Source organism: Spermophilus citellus, assembly GCF_964194105.1.
Source record: "Spermophilus citellus genome assembly, chromosome: 2".
NCBI classification, from domain to species: Eukaryota; Metazoa; Chordata; class Mammalia; order Rodentia; family Sciuridae; genus Spermophilus; species Spermophilus citellus.
The window spans coordinates 223938712-223960479 of NC_138183.1; the positions used below are offsets into that span (position 1 = coordinate 223938712).

At 34.1% G+C, this 21768-nt stretch overlaps 1 protein-coding gene across 3 annotated transcripts in view; it reads left to right on the forward strand.

Annotated features, from left to right (window-relative positions):
* Window positions 1-1232: 1232 nt before the first annotated feature.
* The window catches only part of DNAJC24 (DnaJ heat shock protein family (Hsp40) member C24), a 51433-nt gene continuing 30897 nt past the window's right edge, over window positions 1233-21768 (forward strand). For all 3 annotated transcript variants that reach the window (XM_081282084.1, XM_081282085.1, XM_081282086.1), the window contains exons 1-2: window positions 1233-1329; window positions 2083-2226. In XM_081282084.1, coding sequence (XP_081138210.1) covers window positions 2116-2226 — 111 coding nt within the window. In that variant the 5' untranslated portion in view covers window positions 1233-1329; window positions 2083-2115. The remainder of the gene's footprint in view (window positions 1330-2082; window positions 2227-21768) is intronic.

Genomic DNA, 21768 nt, shown 5'->3' on the forward strand with positions numbered 1-21768 from the left:
TAGGGAAATTCAAGAATTATTCTGACAGTATTGCATTAGAAAGTATTCACTTAATTTTGTTGCTTTAGGTATTTTTGTAGGGCTAAATAGAAGGTACGCTGGAGCCAGGACTAAAACTAGACCCTCTATCAGTATAATTTTTTTTGTGTCTGCCTTAAATATGTGAAAATCCTATGGAGAACCAATACTTTTATCTTTAGATTTTTTAAAGTTGCCTGTGTCACTCTTTATAGTTCTTACCATCATTAAATAATAGATCATATTAGAATATTTTACTTATTCTACATAATTTTATCTCTAATGCTTCTTAAAGCAAGATTGGGTGGAAGAAAGATTTAAAAAAAAAAAAAAGGAAAATAAATCTAAACAGCAGCAACAGCAAAACCATCTTAACATTTCCAGGTAAAATTGTATGTGACAAGCCAAAAAACTAAGATAAATTTACACCTCTTGGCACAATGCCAGGAAGAGAGATCAATGTAAAATAAGCGAAGAGAAGAGTTAATAAAAGGGAACAAGGGAAGGGAAGAAAAAGAAAAGGAAGGGTGGGGGGAACTAGCTAGGACAAGCCCAACAGCGCCCATTTGGAGTGCCCCTTAACTGATTCAAAGGGGAGGAGACCATTTTATTTTTTTCGAAAGGCTTAAAAGGTAGCAAAGCGGCCTGAGAATAGGTGGACTAAGTAAGGGTTCGACTGCTACTCAATTAGCTATTTTGGTCCTGGTCTTTTGTTTGTTTGCCCTAATAGTAAAACCCTCTTTACTTGTCTCACTGGGTTAAAGTGAAAGCAGAGTGAAATAGCAAATTAAAAAGGATTTGGAAAAGTTCTTTTTTTTTTTTAAGTCGGTGACCAAAGTCTAAAAGAAATAATTATCTTGAACATATTTTATCAGAACTCCTCATCCTTCTCATAAGCTCCACCCGCGCCAAGTACACACAGAAAAGAAGGGGAGTGGTGAGCGCAGGGTAAGGTGAGCGAAAAGGCTTCGGAGAAGGCGGGGATAGCCTGAGGGGTGGCTGAAGAGGAGGAGAGAAGCAACCGTCGCAGAACCAGGAAAAAAAAGAGCCAGAGTGAGGCGAGGGACTCAATTCTCTACAGCGCGGACACTTACAGCTAGTCAACTCCATGAAATTGGTGACTGGTTACCATAGCTACCGCGTCGGGGTGGGAACAGCGGCGCTTCCTACTGGTGCCCTGGCACCTAGGGCTCGACTAGAAACATGATCACGTTAGAGCAGTGACTTCCGGCGGAAAAGAAGCTGGTTCCTAGTCCTAGCCCGCAGCCGAGAGCCGGCAGCGAGCGGGCCTCCTTGGCTGTGTGAAGTTGGGTAAGTCTGATAAAATCTGAAGCCCGGGAGAGGGTACCCGTCAAGTGGCCGGGCCGGTAGAAGTGACAGTGAATACAGTGGATTCCCAAGTTCTAATCTTGGGAAGGCCCCAAATGTCTGAATAAGTCTGTAGCGTGGAAAGAGGTTGCTTGGTTTCTGGGGCTCCTGGTAAGTGTGGTTTCTGTAGCTTGAATGGGCAGCTTCAGGGGCTCTTCTGATTTTGGGGAGGTTTGAGAGTCTCTCCAATAACAGGGGACTCTTGCTGTCTCCCTGCCAGTGCTAATGTTCACTGCGCACAATCTCCTTTCCATGTAATCTGGAAGAAAAGAAGTGAACGGGAAAAATCAGGGTATGCCCTCAAATTCATTTTTGTTTTTGTTTTTAGTTTTCTGTTTTGCTTTATTTCTTCTGTTTATTTATTTTGTAAATATTTATTAAACTGTGTTTAGTAAGTTCTTGTATGCCATTTTACCCACCAGATTACCTTCTTAGAAGTTCATTCACCAACTGCATCCAGTATCAACTTCTATTTTTATGCTACTGTATATTCATTAATTTAAAAGATACAATAGGTTTTCCATTTTTGTGTATACCCTTATCCATGGAATTCTTGGCATTTTAAATAAAAATGCATGATTCCATAGGTTTACACAATCATGATTCCTCAGTGAAATATTAAAAGAACTTAGAAAGGCAGTACTTCATTTTAGATATAAACTGTAATGAATTATTGTCATTGATATTTCTACTCAGCGGATCTGAGAAGACCCACTTCTTGTTTAATGGATGATGGCATTTGAGCAGTTACCAAAAAAGGATTGGTACAGCATTCTGGGAGCAGACCCATCTGCAGATGTGTCAGACCTAAAACAAAAGTATCAAAAGCTCATACTGATGGTAAGTCTTTTCTTTAAGATTATAAATCATGAGCGACAAAAACAACAGGTTATAATTGTCACTAGAAATTTAGGTTTTTAAACATATATGGTATCAATAGGAATTGAAATATTAATTTGCGTCAATTGAAAGTCTTAGTAATATAGCAAAACAAAAACAAAAAAACACTTGACTTGATGTGGAACTGGAGATCTGAGTCAGGTTGATTGAGTTATTGGACAACTTTCTTCTGTATGTGCCTCAGAGAGGAGTAGATATAATAATCCATATAAAATGTATAGAAGTGTTGTTGTATAATAAACAGTTAACTTCCAGTAACCACTAGCCACATGTTGATATTGAGCACTTGAAATATGGGTAGTACAAATTGAAGTGTACTATAAGTATAAAATGCATATTGAATTTCAAAGATTTAATTTTATACTGTTAATATGTTGAAATGATACTATTTTGGATATACAGGCTATTTTGTAGAGTATATGCATAAGATATCCATATTTTTGCATGTATTAAATTTCTTTCACCTTCTTTTACTATTTTAATAACATTGCATATGTAGTCTGCATTTATAGCTCAGATTATATTTCTATTGGAAAGTACCGATTTAAGCCATTGTTGCACATTTTCAGTTGAATTCATCCTCTTAAAAAAATGAATTGTGGTATTTATAAATATATAGAATCTTTCTGAACTCATATATTCATTTTTAAATCTATTTGATGATGTTCTTAATCCAATGTTAGTAAATCTACAATGATCTCCAGTTAACAGAGTTTACAAGAGTTAAGAACCATTATTTATAGAGCATTAGTTATTTCTCTAGTTTATACCAGATACGTCTCTGGTATTTTCTCCACAAACTATTCATGTTTATTGTGACTGATAGATGTTTCACCATTAGGAATTGTACTAATATTACTGCTTTAGGTAGTAAATCAGACTAAATGACCATAAACCATCTTCTTCAGAAATTTTAAGGTTTCTATCAGCAAAATCAAGTAGGTTTTAGTGAAAAATTTCCTGATATTAAATTATCCTTTTACTTCTGTTAATTGGGAGATAAGGTGAAGTTGACCAGGATAGATCATGCAGGTCCTTCTAGGCCGTGTTAGCCTTTAATTGGGTAATGAGAAACCATCTGCATTTAATGGAGTGGTATCTGTCAGACACCAAAGTGAATGAATGAACACTTTATGTGCATGTTAGCAGTGTATCAGAGTTTCAGTTGCTCTACATGTGCATCAGCATTTGATGCTATTAATCTCTTTCATCTATTGAGATTTGTCAATTTTGACACCATTTAAAATTTTAGCAGTATAATTATTTGTTATATAAAATATAACAAATATTATAAAACGTATAGCAGCATCCCAGATGCCAAACAATGAAAAATATCTCTTTTGAGTGTCAAAATGGCCAACCTCACTCACTATTCCATTGAGAGTCGCTGCTATTGTACTGTGTTTGTAGTGATACCATATTGTGGAGTTTTTGTTTTTGCTTTTGTTTTTAAACCTCTCGTGACTATCAATGTTGAGTATATTATAATTATTGGCTATTTTTATAATCTTTTGTGAAATGTATTTTTTTAATTAAATATATTCTTGATCCTGTGTACATGTTGCATATATTTTTTTTCTAGTCTGCAGCTTGGCAGGTCATTTTCTTAATGGTGTTTTTTGATTCATAGTTTTTTTGTTTAGATGAAATACAATTTATCCAATTTTTGTTGTATATTTGGAGCTTCCTATATCTTCTCTAAGGTCATAAGAATATTCTTCTATGTTTTCTAATAGAAGTTTTATAATGTGTTTTTCCTTTGAGATCTATGATTTTTATGTATAGTATGATATAGGTGGTCATATTTTTATTTTTCCTCAATGTAGAGATCCAGTTCTTCTAGCATCATTTGTTAAAAATATGCTTTTTTTCTGCATTGAATTATTGGTGATATGAATGTATTTCTGCACATTATTCTGTTTGGTGTATTTGTCCTTTTGTTAACATCTCTATCTTGATTCCTATAGGTTTATAACTCTCACAATCATGTAAATTCATTCTTTTTTTTTCAAGTTTATTTTGGTTATTCTAGTTTGCTTGCATTTCCATAGAAATTTTATAATCAGCTTATATATTTAAACCAAAAAGTAATCTTGTTTGAGTTTTAAATTGAGATTGCATTAATATATATTCATTTTGCCAAAATGGACTGCTTGGTAATATTGAGTTATAAATCCACAAACATATTAAATCCTTTCACTTAGTTAAGCCATCTTTAATTTGTCTTAGCAGTATTTTATGATTTTTAGTATAGAGGCCTTGTACATCTTTGGATTTGTTTCTAATGATTTGATATTTCTGGTTGCATTGAAAAGGGAATTTTTTAAAATTTCACTTTTAAGTTATTGATTAATAATATGTAGAATTAGTATGCCTTATTTTCATATACTAGTTTTATAATCCACAATCATGTTTTTAATTCTTCTAGCTACTTTTGTAGATTTCTTAGATTTTCTACAAATTATGTCATTTGCAAATAGCTTTAATTTTGTCTTTCCAACCTGTGCCATTTATTTCGCTGTGTGTCTTTCTGTTTTAAATTACTATCTAGGTGAAATTTGCTTTCTTCTTATCTGTGTCCATGATGGTTTTCTCCTGCTGCTACTCTGGTAGCAAAAACATCAATGGGTCTCTTCTTTATTAGGAAGGGTTTTTACATTTTGAATTTGAGTTTATTAGGTTTCTTGGAATCTTCAGCTTCCTGAGTCTTCAGCTTCCTCTATTAAAACAAAAACAAACACACATCATAGAAAATTATGAGTATGTAGGATATCTGACTTGTTTTTCTAGATAATTAACTATCAGAATTGAAATATGCCATAAATTTTCTCATCTTTTAAAAAAGCAAAGTGTTGATTCCTTTTCTGCCATTTATCGCCCCACCTCTGTTCTTTGCAGCAAAGCTATTTGAAAGAATTGTCTCTACTGCCTTATGCCAATTTCTCTTCCCATCTCTCTCAAACCTATCCCAGTGAAACTTTGCTGCCATCACTCCAGTGAAGGTCAGCACTGAGATCCATGTTGCTAAAGCCAGAGATCAATTCCCAGTCTTCATTTTGATCAAATAATAATAATACCATTTATCATAATTTTCCTAGAACTGTTCTGGTGTATGCCTGTTTTTTTTTTTGTTTTTGTTTTGTTTTGTTTTGTTGCACAATTAATAGCTCCCCTTTTTACTTTGAGAAGTGTTCTAGTTTTAGTGATATTTAATAACAGCATTTGGTGCAGTGTATCACATCTCCTTCTTGATATATTTTCTTTGCTTGTTTTCCAGGACATGATAATTTTCTGACTTACTAAAACCATCTCTGGAAAGTAGTATGCAGTCAATAAATCTTTGTTCAATGTGTCAAGTATATGAATATAGTCAACTTTGTATTTTAATTCCTTTGTTGATTTTTTTATGTATTTTTTTTTCTTGGTACTGGGGATTGAACCCAGTGGCGCTTAACCACTGAGCCACATCCCCAGCCCTTTTTTTAAAAAAAAATTTTAATTTTTTTATTTTGAGTCAAGGTCTTGCCAAATTGCTTAGGGCCTCACGAAGTTGCTGAGGCTGGCTTTGAACTCCAGCCTCAGCCTCCCAAGTTGCTGGGATTACAGGTATGTGCCACCGCACTTGGCAATTTTTTGTTTTTGTATTTACAATTTCTGCACTTTGCCAGATTTACTGAAGTTATATTTTTGAGTTATTTTTTAGGAATATAATATCTTTTTAAAGTTATTAAAGTTTATTTTTTTCTTTTTCTTCCTTTGAGTTCCTTTTTTAAAAAAATATTTTGGCTTTTTTTTTTTTGCCTTTTATCATAGAGGCTCCTTTCATATTTGGTGATCCTAGATCATGTTTAAAAGTGAATGATTACAGCTGATTTGCAAGTGTATGTACATGACTGGAGGCTTTCATCAGGTAAGGTGAATCATTTTGTTGTAAGATCTCACTTGCCTGTATTTGAATCTTCATCTCAGAGAGGAATTCTCAGATCTCCTGCCTGGGGAGATGGGAACTTGGGCTCCTACAGTGGTGTGTGTTACATTCCATCTTCCTTTTGTTTTCATTGTCTTCAGTACACCTTTGTATCCTAGTGCTTAGCAGTGTGCCTGATGTTCCTGGATCCAGAACATCTTTGGTCTTTCTTTCCACACAGTAAACTTCTAATTTTTTGCTCTGATAAGACAGAGTAGATGCCTGGCTTTGTGGTGAGGAGGACTTTAAATCTCAACCAGACTTTCTCTCATTTACTCCTGCCCCTCAACCCCACTCTCAATGATAATAATGCTTTCAATTTATTAGTTTCTCTGATCTCTGTGTGAATGAACATCCTTCTTATTCTCTCACTTTAGGCTTATGTTTCAGTTTTCTTGGGCAGATTGAATTGAATACTATGTTAGTCAGCTTTCCATTACTATAAGAAGTACCTGAGATAATCAGCTTATAAAGAGAAAAGGTTTATTCTGACCTAACAGTTCAGAGGTTCCAGTCCATGATCCGTTGCCTCCATTGCTTTTGCTTCTGTGGTGAAGAACTTTCATGACAGAGAAAAACCACTTAGCTCTTGGCCAGGGAGCAAAATAAAGAAGAGACCAGGGTCCCACTGTCTCCTTTGACTGCTGTGATCTATAGATCTCCTGTTAGGCCCTACTTCTTAAAATTCCACCACCTTCCATTAGTGTCAAACTTGGGACCAAGTCTTTAGTACATGAGCTTTGGAGGGATAGTCCAGATCCAAATATAGCAGGTACCATTTATGGATCAAATTTTAGTGTTTTCTGATCTGTTTTTTCTGTTCTATTGGTTGTTGTGCATTTATGTCTTTTTAAAACAACATTATTCCTCAGGAATTTGGGGAGGTTAAAGGGGAAAATGTGTGAATTAATTTACCACATAGTATTTCATTTGCTCTTGGATGGTGTGGGACGGGGTTCAGATACCTTCAGTGGTCATAAGCCTTTGCATTTTCTTGCTATATTTGGTCCACTATGAACCATCCCCATGCTCACTCAATTAACTCTCACTTATTGTTTCAAAATTGTCTTAGTTGTAATCTCCCTTAATAATCTTACATATCTCTCTTCTATGGGTGCCCTCCCCTTATAGTATTACATTTAGTGACATTTCTTCAGTACAGAGAAGGTAGACATGTAAAGAAAAGAGAATGCAGATAGTTGGAACATGTTAAAATGTTTGAAGTTTTCCTCCCACTGTTCTTTTAAAAGATGAGAGAGACTTGAGCATATGTACATTGTATGGGAAGTAGCCAAGAGATAGCTTTGAATTACTTACAGGAGAAAGAAAGAAAGTAATTGACAGAAAGTAGAAGGGATATAATAGGAGCGAGAATAATTGACAGAAGGCAGAAGAAGATGGGATCCCAAGCATAGACAAAAGGCTTCTGTTATTTAAGAGAAGGGAGAGACCTCCCCTTATTATTGGAGGAAAAGAAGAAAGAATGGATACAATTATAGTTTCATTTGTTAATTTGGTGGTAAAAACTCATAAGCTCACATTTATTTGTTGGCTTTTTTTTTTTCCTCTGTGAAACAGAAAACAAAGCTGTCTATGGAGAGAAGGATAAGAGAAAGTAAAGCAGCAAATTACAGGACAGAGAATTACAACTAGTATTATTCTGACTGGTAGCTATGTATAGTAAAGTCAGTGAAAAGTCTTAGCTAATAACTGTAGAACAGGCAATAAGAACATAAGGCAGCACTGAAATAATCAGTCTAATAGCAATTTGACTGGGTTGGTATACTCAAGTTTCCTATGTAACAGTTTATACAATATCTTATATTCTTAATTATGTCCATGAGTTACATTATGTTCAGTGTGTTTGGTTTAAGAAGTCAAGAAAATATGTAGCAGTAAGTGTATAATTACACATATTTGTAGTTTACAAATGCATTCATATCTTACCAGGTTTTATTCTCTCAGCAGTCCTATAAGGTAGGTAATCTTACCTCAATATCTGTAGTTGAAAAGACTAAGGCTTAGTTACAGTTAACTAGTTTGTCAGAAACATACAATTAGTAAAGGTTAAAAATCTATTCTTGATCACTTATTTTGTCACTGGATTTTTCTCCATTATATCACACTTTCATAATTGACTCCAAAGGAGTTTATTGTTGTTTAAAGGCATAATTATGATTTTTCTAGATTTCTGTAAAACACCTCATTCATGTATAGTTAAAGTACTATGGAAGGTTAAACATAATTTCTACTCTTTTAATTTTGAAGGGATCTAGATTTTATATAGCTTATGAAGTAAAATTTATTTCCCTTTTTGTATAAGTTTAAGGTCTAATAGATTTAAGAAAGAGAAAAGACACATTTATTACATTTACTTTTTCAAGTACAGAAGACTTTGAATTTAACACCTCCTACATAATTAGTTGTTGGGATAAAATATTGCTAATCGTAGGCTGCTGAGTTTACAATGCATGTTGATTTAGTAAATACTGTTTCCTTATTTCAGTTTTTGTAAATGTAGTGCTTAAAGTCCCGATTCTGAAAAAATTCCTGTTGACTAATTGAGTTATTTTAAAATGTTTTAAAGATACATGTAAATATAAAGTGCAGAATTAGCCTTAAAGATATTTGTTTCAAATAAGTCTGTTGTCCAGTAACTTACTATATAAAAATTAAAGTAATTGAATGACATTCCTTAGCAGTATTTTATTAGTAAAAGTGCATTGCTTTTTTTTCTCTTTGCATATCAATTCTAAGATATTTTTCAGTTTTCCACTAATAAAATTTTGAATAACAAATCATTGCTTTAAAATGGTTTAGGGTCCAGAATGATTATTTATATTATTCCCTTATTTTTTGCAGTTATCCATGTGAAAATTGCTGTTTACTAAAGATAAAGCTTTATCAAATTGAAAATTGGAGGTCTTTTCCCTTTGATGCTTATAATATTACAGGATATCTTTCAATAGGAAAAGAATTATTGTGTTGGAAAATTATATGCTGCTGTTACAATATGTCCCGTAATCTTAAAGAAAATCCATGTAATTTGAAGCAGGAGTGTGCAGGATGCTCTTTTTTCTTAATGTTGGAATGGTATAAAATGCCACTTAATACTTTTGTAGGCATTCACAGGGTCTTTTGATTATAACTGGTTATATATAGATTAGCATTAAGCTCATTATATAATCCATTTTAATATCTTGAAAAAGAAGGTAGAAGCGGTACCTGTGCTATAGTCAGAGGGAAATTACCACATTGGGAAAGAAGGGAGCTAAACACGATTCTTTAAACAGGTCTTTTGACTACATTACAAAGTAAAGTGATCTTGATTACAGGAAAGGCATGAAGAGAAATTTTGTGAAAAAATCTGTGAATGTTGTAAGTAGAAATCAGAGGATATAACTTGCAGTGAACATTACAATTTTTGCTAACATAGTTAACTGTTTAGCTGTCATCTAGTTATCATAGGATGCAAGATATTTAACAGTAAATTACTTAGGTATTGTATGGAGACTATATTGTAAACTGTTCTTTTGTGGTGACAAAAGTGGTACAGATAAGATGTTTGAAATGGAAGTATCAATAATAGTTTTAGCTAATACAGAGCACTGTGTATCAGACACTCCTCTAATCACTTTGTTTACTTATTTAATCCTGTGGGTATGGTATTATTATTATCCTTTTTTTTTAAGAGAGAGTGAGAGGAGAGAGAGAGAGAGAGAGAGAATTTTTAATATTTATTTTTTAGTTCTCGGCGGACACAACATCTTTGTTGGTATGTGGTGCTGAGGATCGAACCCGGGCCGCACACATGTCAGGCGAGCGCGCTACCGCTTGAGCCACATCTCCAGCCCCCTATTATTATCCTTAACAGATGAGGAAATCAGGCTCAGGGATTAAATAATACTAACTCATAGCAAGAAATTATGAAGTATTCTACATATATTTGAGAACTGGGTACATAAAAGCAAGTATGCAGTTACTTTTCCAAGTTTGTTGTTTTTTTTTAATGTTTGTGCTAAATACATACAGCAATGATACATTTTTAAAGAAGCAATAGCATTCTACTAAAGGTACAGAGCTGCCGCAGTCTGGCTGGGCACAAAATCACGAGCCACCACACACCTTGTAGATTCAAACAGCAACTCTTTATTCTGGAACTGTCACCAGCACTTTACACACACGTTCTAGGCAAAATCCCCTCTTCCACTGGGCTCCGCATCCCAAATACTCAATCCCGTGAGAACTCAAAGGGAACTCAAGGAGCGGGTGCCTGGAGGCAGCAGGATACGCCCTATTCCCAGCAGGATACACCTTAAACCTGGAACTACCCTAAACCCTGATCCGCCCTGGTCCTTGAGCAAGGTCACTTTACATGCAATGTCACTGCAAATGACCTGGGTCATGCCATGCGTCATTCCTACTTGGCAATGGCTCTCAGCACAGAGCAATGAAAGAGATAAACATTTGACCCCTGGAGCCAACTTCTTGGATTTGAAATCTTACTCTGCCATTTGTTACCTCGGTGCCTGAGTAAGTCCCATAGATTCTGGGTCTGTCTCCTTATTTGTAAAATAAATGTGACTCATTCATGACAAAGACAGATGATACTCCTTGAAATAGGATTGCATCCCAGTAAGCCCATTGTAAATTGAAAATATCATAAGTCAAAAATGCACTTAAAAGACTGGTTATAGTTCAGTGGTAGATGGCTTGGTTTGTATGCACAAAGCCCTGAGTATAATTCTGAACCCCAACAACAACAACAAAAAATCAATATATTTAATCCACAGAACAACATAGTTAAGCAAAACAACATACTCTGAAAGTATCAGTTGTTTCCTCCTTGTGATTAGAGTAGGACTAGGAGCTGTGACTTGTTGCAGCTGTGTAGCATAGTGAGAAAGTATTGCATTTTTGCATATTGCTAGCCTGGGAAAGGTCAAAATTTAAAGTAGTTTCTATTGAATGCATATATTTTTGCATATCTTAGAGTTTAAAAATGAAAAATCATAAGTCAAATCACTGTAAGTCAGGGACTGTCTATGTTTATTGAATGCACACAATATACTAGCCCAATTCTAGGTATATAATAATTAAATATCTCTTTAGGTAGTGATAAGGATTTAAGTGAACTACACATGTAAAGCATTTAAGACAATGTTTGGCACATAATAAATGCTTGGTTTTTGTTTTATAGTTACATCTTAATAATTCAGCATCATGGTTTTGAGTAAGTGGATTTCTATTTGGCTGAAGGTTGGGATGTTTCTGTTTTTTTTTTTTTTTCTTGTTTGTTTTTTTCTTTTTCTTTTTCTTTTTCCCAGCACAGTGAAAATAACACTTCAATCTATTTTAACTGGCACTTTGTGTTTCTGAAAGTGAAGACGAAGACTGTGTATCTATATATGGCTTCATATTTGTAGAATCAATTGTGTGATCAAGCAGGGGCAACTTTTTTCCAGATAAGAACTTAGCATTGTCATTTCCACTGTCTCTTAACTCAGCATTGTTTAAAACATTTCTAGACCATTAAAACACAGTACCAGGTCAGCATTCTTGTCAACTTCAGCTTCTATTAAGTACCTTGTTTTTTGATAATATATCAAGGAGAATTCTTCCTCATTTCATAGAGCTGCCTTGTCTCTTTGTTGAGTATTTCCATGTTGCCTAAATGAAATATCCCTTCTTCTTCCTCCTTGGTTGTATCTCTTCTCCATGCTTTTCCTGTTCCTAGTTGAGGACTTTTAAGTAGGCTACAAAGTCTGAATTTTATTTTTCAGTCCCTGAGGGCATTTTGAGGAAAATTTAGATCTGTACTTTAGCAGGTAACAATGAGGAATGTAAATATGGCATGCTGGAGTGAGGAGAAACTTTAGAAAGAAAGAATAGTGGGCTGGGGATGTGGCTCAAGCGGTAGCGCGCTTGCCTGGCGTGCGTGCGGCTGGGGTTCGATCCTCAGCACCACATACCAACAAAGATGTTGTGTCCGCCGAGAACTAAAAAATAAATATTTAAAATTCTCTCTCTCTCTCTCTCTCTCTCTCTCTCTCTCTCTCTCTCTCTCTCTTTAAAAAAAATAAAGAAAGAATAGTGCCTTTATAATTACTAAGCCAAGAGCTAAGGACTTGAACCATTGCATTAGTATTGAGAGTAGAAAGAGGGAGATGAGCTAGAATATAGAGGTGTGTTCAGTGATGGATTGAATACATCAGGGAGTAGGGAATTGAAGAATTTGTGATTTTTAAACATAAGGTACAGGAAGGCAAATGATGTTCTTTACTTTGTTCCATAAGGAACAAAGGAGGAAATTTTGGGGGGAAAATATGTTTAGTTCTTTAAAGAGCAGGCTAAGTGGATATGTCTATGGAAGAGCCATGTGAAGATTTCGAGTTGGCAGGTAGAAGTGCAGGTAGAACTCAGGAGAGGTCATGGTTAAAAGCCATATATTTGATATTGCCTCTGTCATATTACCTGGAGTTAAAAGGGGTGGGGATATAGAGTGGTCTGGCTTCTTAAGATGAACCTAATGGAAACTGAAAAAGAGTCACCAGAGAAACTAAGTATATAATCAGGAGAAAGTGTGGTCTCACTAAAATCAAGAAAAAGAGATGATGTTACCAACAGTTGCAGATTTTTAAGAGGAGCCAGGAAGCCTGCTGACTGGGAAAGAAAAAAAGAGAGAGAGAGATTGAGAGAGAGTTCTTTGGATCTAAAACACTGGCAACACAGAATTTAGCAACACAGGGTTTTTAGCAGCTGAAATTGGACAGAATTTGTAGTTTCTCTTATAAGACAAGTCATAAATAACCACCTGCAACCCCTGGAGTCTGTGATTTCATTAATAGCCTTGACTGAGTATTTCAAAAATTGGAAACAATTGGGTGAATTAGCTCTACTGGTTAAGAGAATATATAATCTGACTCAATGTGTTATTTGAAGAAATTAATGAAAATTATTTACACAGAAAATTAGTGTGAAAGGTGGCAGTATGACATTGAGTGAACTTTTTTTCTTATTACCATATTCTAAAATATATATATATATATATATATATATATATATATATATATATATATATTATTACTATTATTATTACCATACTCTATTATCAACTAATGGCATGTAATCTCTCAGTTCCTCAGAAATTATTCTCCCTGTTTCTGCTAAAATTGTGCTGTACCAACTAAGATATATCTCAACTAACATAAAATTTCATGGGCCTAAGTTTTTTCATCTGTAAAAATGAGACCCATATACTATCTTACCTTCTATAGCCAGTTCTAGAATTTGCTCATCTATATTTTTGTCTTATGATATCTTTGTCATCTAGCTGACACCCGCTTTCAGTCTGAGAAAATGTTCCTCAGTGTAGTTTGCTATATTTTTAAGATAAAAAACATACCCTTAACAGCCTTGTTTAAAGTTTCATCACTGAAAATCCTTTAAATTATGAACTTGCTTTTACAAAAAGTGAAAAACAGAAATCTCAATAAACTTTCTAATTGCTATCTAATTTTTCTAGCTAAAAATGGGAAATCCATGAAGAGATTGTTAGGGCACTGTTGTATTTATCACATTGTCTGGCTTCAAAGAATCATAGAATTTCAGAGACTATAAAGTAATCTAGCTAAAAGAATTGTAGAATTCCAGAACCTAAAGAAATTTATTGCATATGACAGATTGGGTATGTGGAAGTACTGAGCACAGAAAGGTAGAACAAAGATTCACACTAAACATTCAAAATAAAATAATATACAGTGATACTAGAAACCAAAAATAATTTTCAAACTGATATAAAACAATAATGCTTTCCTATAGCTTTTCCCATTCACTGTTTTCCTACCAATTTTTGTATATATTTTTAATTTATTTTTTCTTATTTATTTATTAATTAATTATATTAGGCCTATGGATATTAATACTATAAACTAAAACAGTGTGGTATTGCCTTATGAGGAGATAGATCAGTGGAATATACTAGAAACCTAGTATATTGTAAAGTTGATATCTCAAGATCACTGAAGAGAGAATGGTCTTTTAATAAGTGATATTAGGAAAACTAGATAGTATTTTTTATTTTTAACAAATTAAAAAGAAAGATCTATTCCACAGGTCACATATATAAAGAAATGCTACATGACTCATCTTTCTAAATGTTTTTTTTAAAAAAGAAACCTCTGTAATCTCGGTTTAGGGGAAAGTTTTTAACTAAAATTTATGACTATGTATCAGATATGTAGAAAAGTAATAATATTCTAAAACATTATTACTAGACTAATTTACAGGTATTTTGCTTCTTAATTTTACATTTTTCAGATATATAAACAAAATATATAGAATACTCCTGAAGTTATATATATTATTAATGTATAACATTTATATTTAAAAAAATGCTAAGCAAAAATGGAAAACAAGAAGACTAATTCTTTGTTACCTGATATAATTTTTTTTCACTTATGCCAAGATACAAAAAACAAACACGAAGACATTCTTTTTGTCATCCTTGCAAAGAAATTAATATCCCACTTTTTAATCTTTTTTTGTTTTCATTGAACCCAGAATCTGGTGTTAGGCAAGTGTTCTACCCCCTGCACTATATTGTTTTTAAGGTATTGAAGTTTTAGAAGCTAATTATTCTCCCACTTTTTCTTTCATTTATGTAAAATAGCTAGAACTTTATTCTGTTTCTTATTAGGATTTATTTCTTTTTGTCATTTTAGAAAAACCAACTTCATGAAGTATAATTTATATATAGTGAAGTACATTATGTTAGTACATTGTTTGACTGCATATACTGGTATAACTAACACCTTATCAAGATAAAGAACATTTTTATCATCCTAGAAAGTTGCTTTTTGCTCCCCCTTCTTTCATAAACAACCATGAACCTGCTCTCTAAAAATATCTCGTTTTTATTTATTTTTTGTCTTTAATGAACCTCATTTGTTAAGAGTTTTAGAGAAGTGAATTTATCCTTTCGCTCACTTCTAAACATTGTTGTGTAAGAAGTATGGTTAGTTTATCTGTAATATGTCACAAATGAGTTGCATAGATTTTATATAAATGGTAACTATCATTTGTATCGTATATATAAAGCTGTATCATCTGAGATATGAAATGCTTTCAAGTAAATCATGGATTTGGGCTCATGAGTCCCTTTTTACTTGTTAATATTATATTTGTTTTGACTAATTTTTATTTATTATTTAATTCACTTATTATTAAGAACTATAATAATTTATATAAGTATATTGAATTTTTTTCAATGTCACAAATACAATTAATGCTATTGTGCCCACGTTATCCACTAATTAAAGATCAAATAGAATTGTTAAACTCAGTAATGGAATATAAAAACTTCTTATTCTGTTAGGATCTTGTAATTTTCTATAAATTGAGCATTATTCTTTTTTTTAGTATTTATTTTTTAGTTGTTGTTGGATACAATATCTTTATTTTATTTATTTATTTATTTTTATGTGGTGTTTAAGATCAAATCCAGGGCCTTGCACGTGCTAGGTGAGCGTTCTACCACTGAGCCACAACCCCAGCCCGAGCATATTCTTATTACAGTGTAAAGTGTCTCGAAAAGATGGATCCTTTTCCCCTGCAGCTCCTTAAACATTTTTGCTCTTTCAAAATATTTAAATATAGAATACAATTCTTACAATCTTGAAAATAATCTAAAATATTTTCTTTGAGAATTATACTTTTAAAATTGGTTAAACATATGGATTCAGATCTGTATATGATGACTGAAACAATCTGAGGTTGTGTGCAGTAATTCATTTATTTGCTCAAAGTTTTTTAGGAGTTGTATCTACTGTATTTCTAGGCCGTATTCTTGATCTGTGAATGTAGAAGAATTTATTGTTCGGAGGAAGACACAATGATTAAATACTAATATTTAGTATAATCAATGTTTTATGGATATGCAGATTCTAAAGTGTGGTTTTTATAGCACAGTAGTATAGCACAGTGACTAAGAATCCTAACTTTGGACCACTTGGTCCTGGCTTTGAATCTTACCTGTGCCATTTTTAATATGTTAACCCAGGAAGAATGACTTGACCTCTCTTAGCCTCAATTTCCTTATTGGCAAAAATCTCAAAGGATTTAATAAAGATTAGTTGAAATAATGTAGAGCAGTTAGCCAGATTTTTGCATTTAGTACTGAGGTACAATAGAAGAAATAAGAAATAGGAAGAAAGGAAATATAAAGGAAGGACAAGGTAATAAGATTTTAATTCAGAAGTTCCACCTATTTTCAGGGCATCCCTCCCTAAGCCAGTCTCTCTTGCATGCCTGCTATTCCCAAAATCCTAGGAAATCTGTAAATTTACCTGTGCACTGTTAATTAATCCCCCAATAAATAAATTAAGAAAAGAGAGACACAAAATCTTAAGGAAAGTAAAATTTAGAGGACTTCCTAGTGTGATCTACTGACCAGATAATGAAGAACACATCAGCATAGGAATCTGATTATTGTCTAAATCACCACAATTTGTCTTTAGATCACTGGACTGATGTCATTTCTACATATCTTCCCACATCTTACAAGTTTCCTTTAAAAGAAGAGCTAGGCCAAGTGCAGTGGTGCATGTCTGCCTCCTGCTGAGTCAGGAGGATCACAAGTAGGAGGCCAGCCTCAGCAACTTAGCAAGACCAAGAACTGGGGAAATAGCTCAGTATTACAGTGTCCCTGGTTCAATGCCCAGTACTAAAACAACAAGTCAGGAACCACAAAAGGCATCTCTCTGGGGATGGCCCTCATTCTCTCTTGAATATATATCTACTTCTCTAAACCTCTACCTATACTAATGACTGGTGTATACTGGCATTTTTTTCCCACCACATATGCCAAGAATCCCACCCATCTTAAATTGAGTTCCCTTATCACCATGAACTCCTTAAACCCTTTTTCGGAGACATCTCTTCTCTTGTTATAATACCTTATTGTAAATTATCATCATCGCTAGGAATTATGTATAAAATGCAATTAGACCTCGATATGATGGCACCTGACTGTCATTCCAAAATCTTTGGAGGCTGAGGTGGGAGGATTGCAAGTTCAAGGCCAGCCTGGGCAACTTAGTAAGACCTAGTCCTAAAATAAAATGAAAAGGGCTGAGATTATAGGTCAGTGGTAGAGTACTTGTCTGGCATGTATGAGGCCCTGGGTTCAATCCTTAATATACTTCCCCCCCCCCAAATGCAATTAGAGCATCATACAGGGATATAAAAATATAGCTTAATGACATTATGCAAATTTGGTTGTTAGTGTTCAGTCAGAAAAAAGTTAAATATTGTAAGATTATATTTTGGATCTGTGTTTTTTATTACTGTTATGTTAATTTATATATACTTACTGCTTTATAGGGTTGTATTGATATATGAAAAAAAATCAAAGTGTTTTCCTACTTACACACTATATAGTACAATATTTCTTGTGTACACCCTATATGCAGGGATTTTTCCCCAAATACTAAGCAATTTTCTGGAGGATACTAGCCAGATGTCCTATAATTTCATTCTGACACTTTTACCTGGATTAGTGCCAGATCCCACAGGTTCAAGCCCCCAGGTCCCCCCCACAGTCACCCCCACCCAGCCTGCCCCAACCCCACTTCACGTGTCAGTTGTAAGCCTCATATTGTGACCTGTACTTCTGATCAACTGCTATAAATTAGGGTTCACTCCCTAATTTATAGCAGTTGACTCACTCCTCAGTTTGAATTAATTTACTCATAGAATTCATGGAAACTTTACATTTTTTCATTTATTACAGGAGATTATTTTAATTTTAATTTAATTTAATTTTATTGGTGGTAGGGATCTAACACAGGGGTGCTTAACCACTGAGCCATATCCCCATTCCTTTTTATGTTTTTTATTTTGAGACAGAGTCTCACAAAGTTGCTTAGAGCCTTGTCTAAGGTCTTGAACTCTGAATCCTCCTGGGTTTGCCTTCTGAGCTGCTAAGATTGCAGGCATGCCACTGCACCCAGTTATTACAGGGGATATTTTAAAAGATATAAATGAACAGTCAGATGAAGAGTAGGGTGAGATCTAGAAAGATTTCTAATGCAGGAGCTTCTATTCCCATGGATTAAGCACTCTTCCAGCCTATGGAGGTGATTTTGTTCACTAACCTGGATGGCTCTCTGAACCCTGTCCTTTCAGAGTTTTTTGGAGACTTTATTAAGTAGGCATGATTGATTATAATCATGGGCTATTTCCATAAGTGATCAGCTCAATCTTCAGACCCTCTTGCCTTCCTGGAGAGTGGGGGTGGGGCTGAAAGTCCCAACTCTCTAATCATGCCTTAGGCTGCCTGGTGACCAGCCCCCATCCAGAATCTATTTAGGGGGTCTCAGCTACCAATCATCTCATTAACGTATAAAAGAAGCTCTTTTCTATCCAGAGATCAGAAAGGTTTTAGGAGAGGTGGGATCTCAGAGACCAGATAGTCATTATATCATGGTGTCACAGGTTGTATTTAGGAAACTGCAAATGGGATACTTAATGAAAAATATAAAGATTTTCAAGAGTAGTTTTGATTAAATGACATTTTATATTGCCTTCAGACCTGGACACCAATAAAATCTATTGCCAGATTGCAGGAATGGGAAAGCAAGTTTGCACAGCATGTTTTGCTTGTAGTTTGTAAAAAAAGAAATGCCCCCTGATTGCTGTATTGTGAAGAAAGGACAAAGCCTAGCATATGTGTTAAGTGTGGGAACATGTCCTGCCTACAACAGACTGGCCCCTCATCTTAATGTAGCAGTATGGATCGCCTCTGCACAGCTAAGTGTATCAGTTACAGCTTTTGTGTTTTCTGTTTCAGTAACCTGTTATCTGTACCTCAGTCAGTCCCTTTCTGATGTGTGTAAGCCAAATGGGGTTATCAAAATGAAAATCCACTTCAAGGGTAATTTCCAAGATAGGTGATATAACCTCAGAGGGGGAAAAACCCTTCCTTTCCTTTGTCCTTTATTATTTTCTCTTCAATTTTGGCTTTACTATATTGTCAAATCTTTGATCCTTTTAAAGATTTTTTAAAACGTATTTTACATAGATTTTATAGTTCTTAATGGGAAGGTTGTTTTAGATAACCCTGCCACCCTTAGAAGTAGGAGGGTCTCTTCCCATTCTTTTCTGTACAGTAGGAGGAGATCCACCTTGTATTAAGGTACAACTCAAATAACTTCTTTCTGAAGTTTTCTCTTACAGTCAAAAAAGCTTCCCCTTAGTGTTCCATTGATGTATTCTAACTTTGTTATTCCACTGACCTCATCTTGTTTTTACTGTAATTACTTATTCTAATGGCTACCTCTCAGCTAGATATGAAGTTCTTGAAGACAGAGATATCTCAGTTATTTTTCTGTCCTTGGTAGCACTACCTTTGTGTTGATTGAATTGCTCTGGATTTTGCTGAAATACAAGGGTTAAGAAAGAAGTTAGCTCTTTTGACCTCTGTATGGACTGCAGAACTGTTCTCCCTTTTCTTTTATTCCTTACAAGTTCAGTGATGATGTTAGATAATCCTTGCTTGACCCACATGAACCAATGACAGAATAGAGCCACAGCATGTGAAGTGATTGCTTTTGTGGTAATCTTTGAACCTATGTTTTGTCTACACCTGTCTTCAGAGGCTATCCAGTTGTTATATTTAATTTTTAATAATTCAGCCAAGACTGTGGAATATTTTTCACTTGAGATTTTCAATAGCTAGTCTGAAGATTCATTTTTGAGAGTTTGCAGTCTACTACTGCAGAAGAGAATATTTGGATCAGGGAGAATAAATTTATTAGGTAAAGTATCTGAAAAACTAAATAGAAAATACAAGCATGTATTGTTCAGTTTATTAAGTTAAAGAATATTTTTTCTTCAGTTAACCATTTTAATGTGTCTTCTTAGTTCAGACATAACTGTTTCATAATCATAGTGATTCTTGCACACTGTTTATTAATTTAAAAATTATTTTAAAATGTCACAGTTCTAGAATCCTGGTTTTAGGCTTATTCTATAATCTTAGCATTAGGCTTTTAGAAAGTAAACATTATAATAAACTCCACGTGGTGAAGTACTCAACTGAAACAGTTTATTGCTGTATAATAAAAATGACAAGAAAAGAGATAACTTCAACCATGTTTTATTTGAACAATGATCTTCTCACCTATATTAAGCAGATTTTAGAATCTGCTCTTTCTGTAACTATTTTGCTTCTGGAACTCCCTCAGACTCTGGACTACTTAGATGTTCCTGCCCATTCTGTTCATGCCATATCATGTGTGTACTAGAGGAATATGACACGAAAACATCTAAATTATATTTTAGAAGATACCTGTTGGTATATTTTACATTAACATGTAAGATGGTCTTAGAAAATATAAAAGTATAATCATTCATTATTCTGTCAGTTTCACAAATAAATTGATATTGAAACAGTTGTTAATATTTCAAGATAAACTAATAATGGAGGTCAATAAAAATATGAAGAAATTTCTGGAATTTTTTTTCATTTTGCTTCCTCATTTGAAAAGATGATAGTAGTAACACAATATTAATAATGCTAATTGCAAAATTTTTAGGCTCAGAGAAAAGAATATATATGGGAGTCTACATAACAGATGTTTAAATATTTTAAAATTATAAATCAAGTTAAAACAATATTTTTGATTTTTTATCTTAATATATACTTTCATGACATATATTTTTTTACTAACCTTGGAAGCCCACAATCAGATTGATAATTTTTGGAGTCTTTTGTGTACTGAGTGTGTCCCTCTAAAATTCAAATGTTGAAATTCTAGTCCCCAGCATGATATTAGGAAGTGGGATCCTTGGGAGGTCAATTTACATGATGAGGGTGAAGCCTTCCTAAATGAGAGACCCCAGAAAGCTGCCTTACCCATTCTACCATGTGAGGACACAGCAAGAACCTGTGAACCAGGAAATAGGCCTTAACCAGACAGGGAATGTGCTTGTGTCTTATTCTGAGACTTCTTAGCCTTCAAAACTGTGAGAAACAAATTTAGTCCCTGATATTTTTGCTATCGACACCCAGTGCACTTAGAGGGGTCTGTTAATTTGTAGGCAAATTTATGTTTATATTGCCCCCAATTTCAGCTTTTTATCAAATTCTTAAAAAAGTTCATAATTCAAAATACGTACAGAATTGCATTCCTGTAGCCTTGTGTGTTGCACAGGTACTTCCAAATTCATATCTCTAGCTTCCCATCTTTCCCCTTATCTGAGTGTCCTGCCTGTGATCCTCATCATCCCTACCAGATTCATCATGAATACTGTTAATGTTGTAGTTTCCTTATTGCCTGTCTCCCTACTCATCTTCTGCCCATCCCGTCCTTCTATCCATTTTATCCTATCATCAAGTTAGATTTTCTTTGAAACAAAAATATGATTGTTTCTATCATGCAAATAATTTGTGAGTTTTTTCTTAGCACTGTAAAAATGCTGTTTTGATCTGAACCCAGTCTAGCTTTTCATCT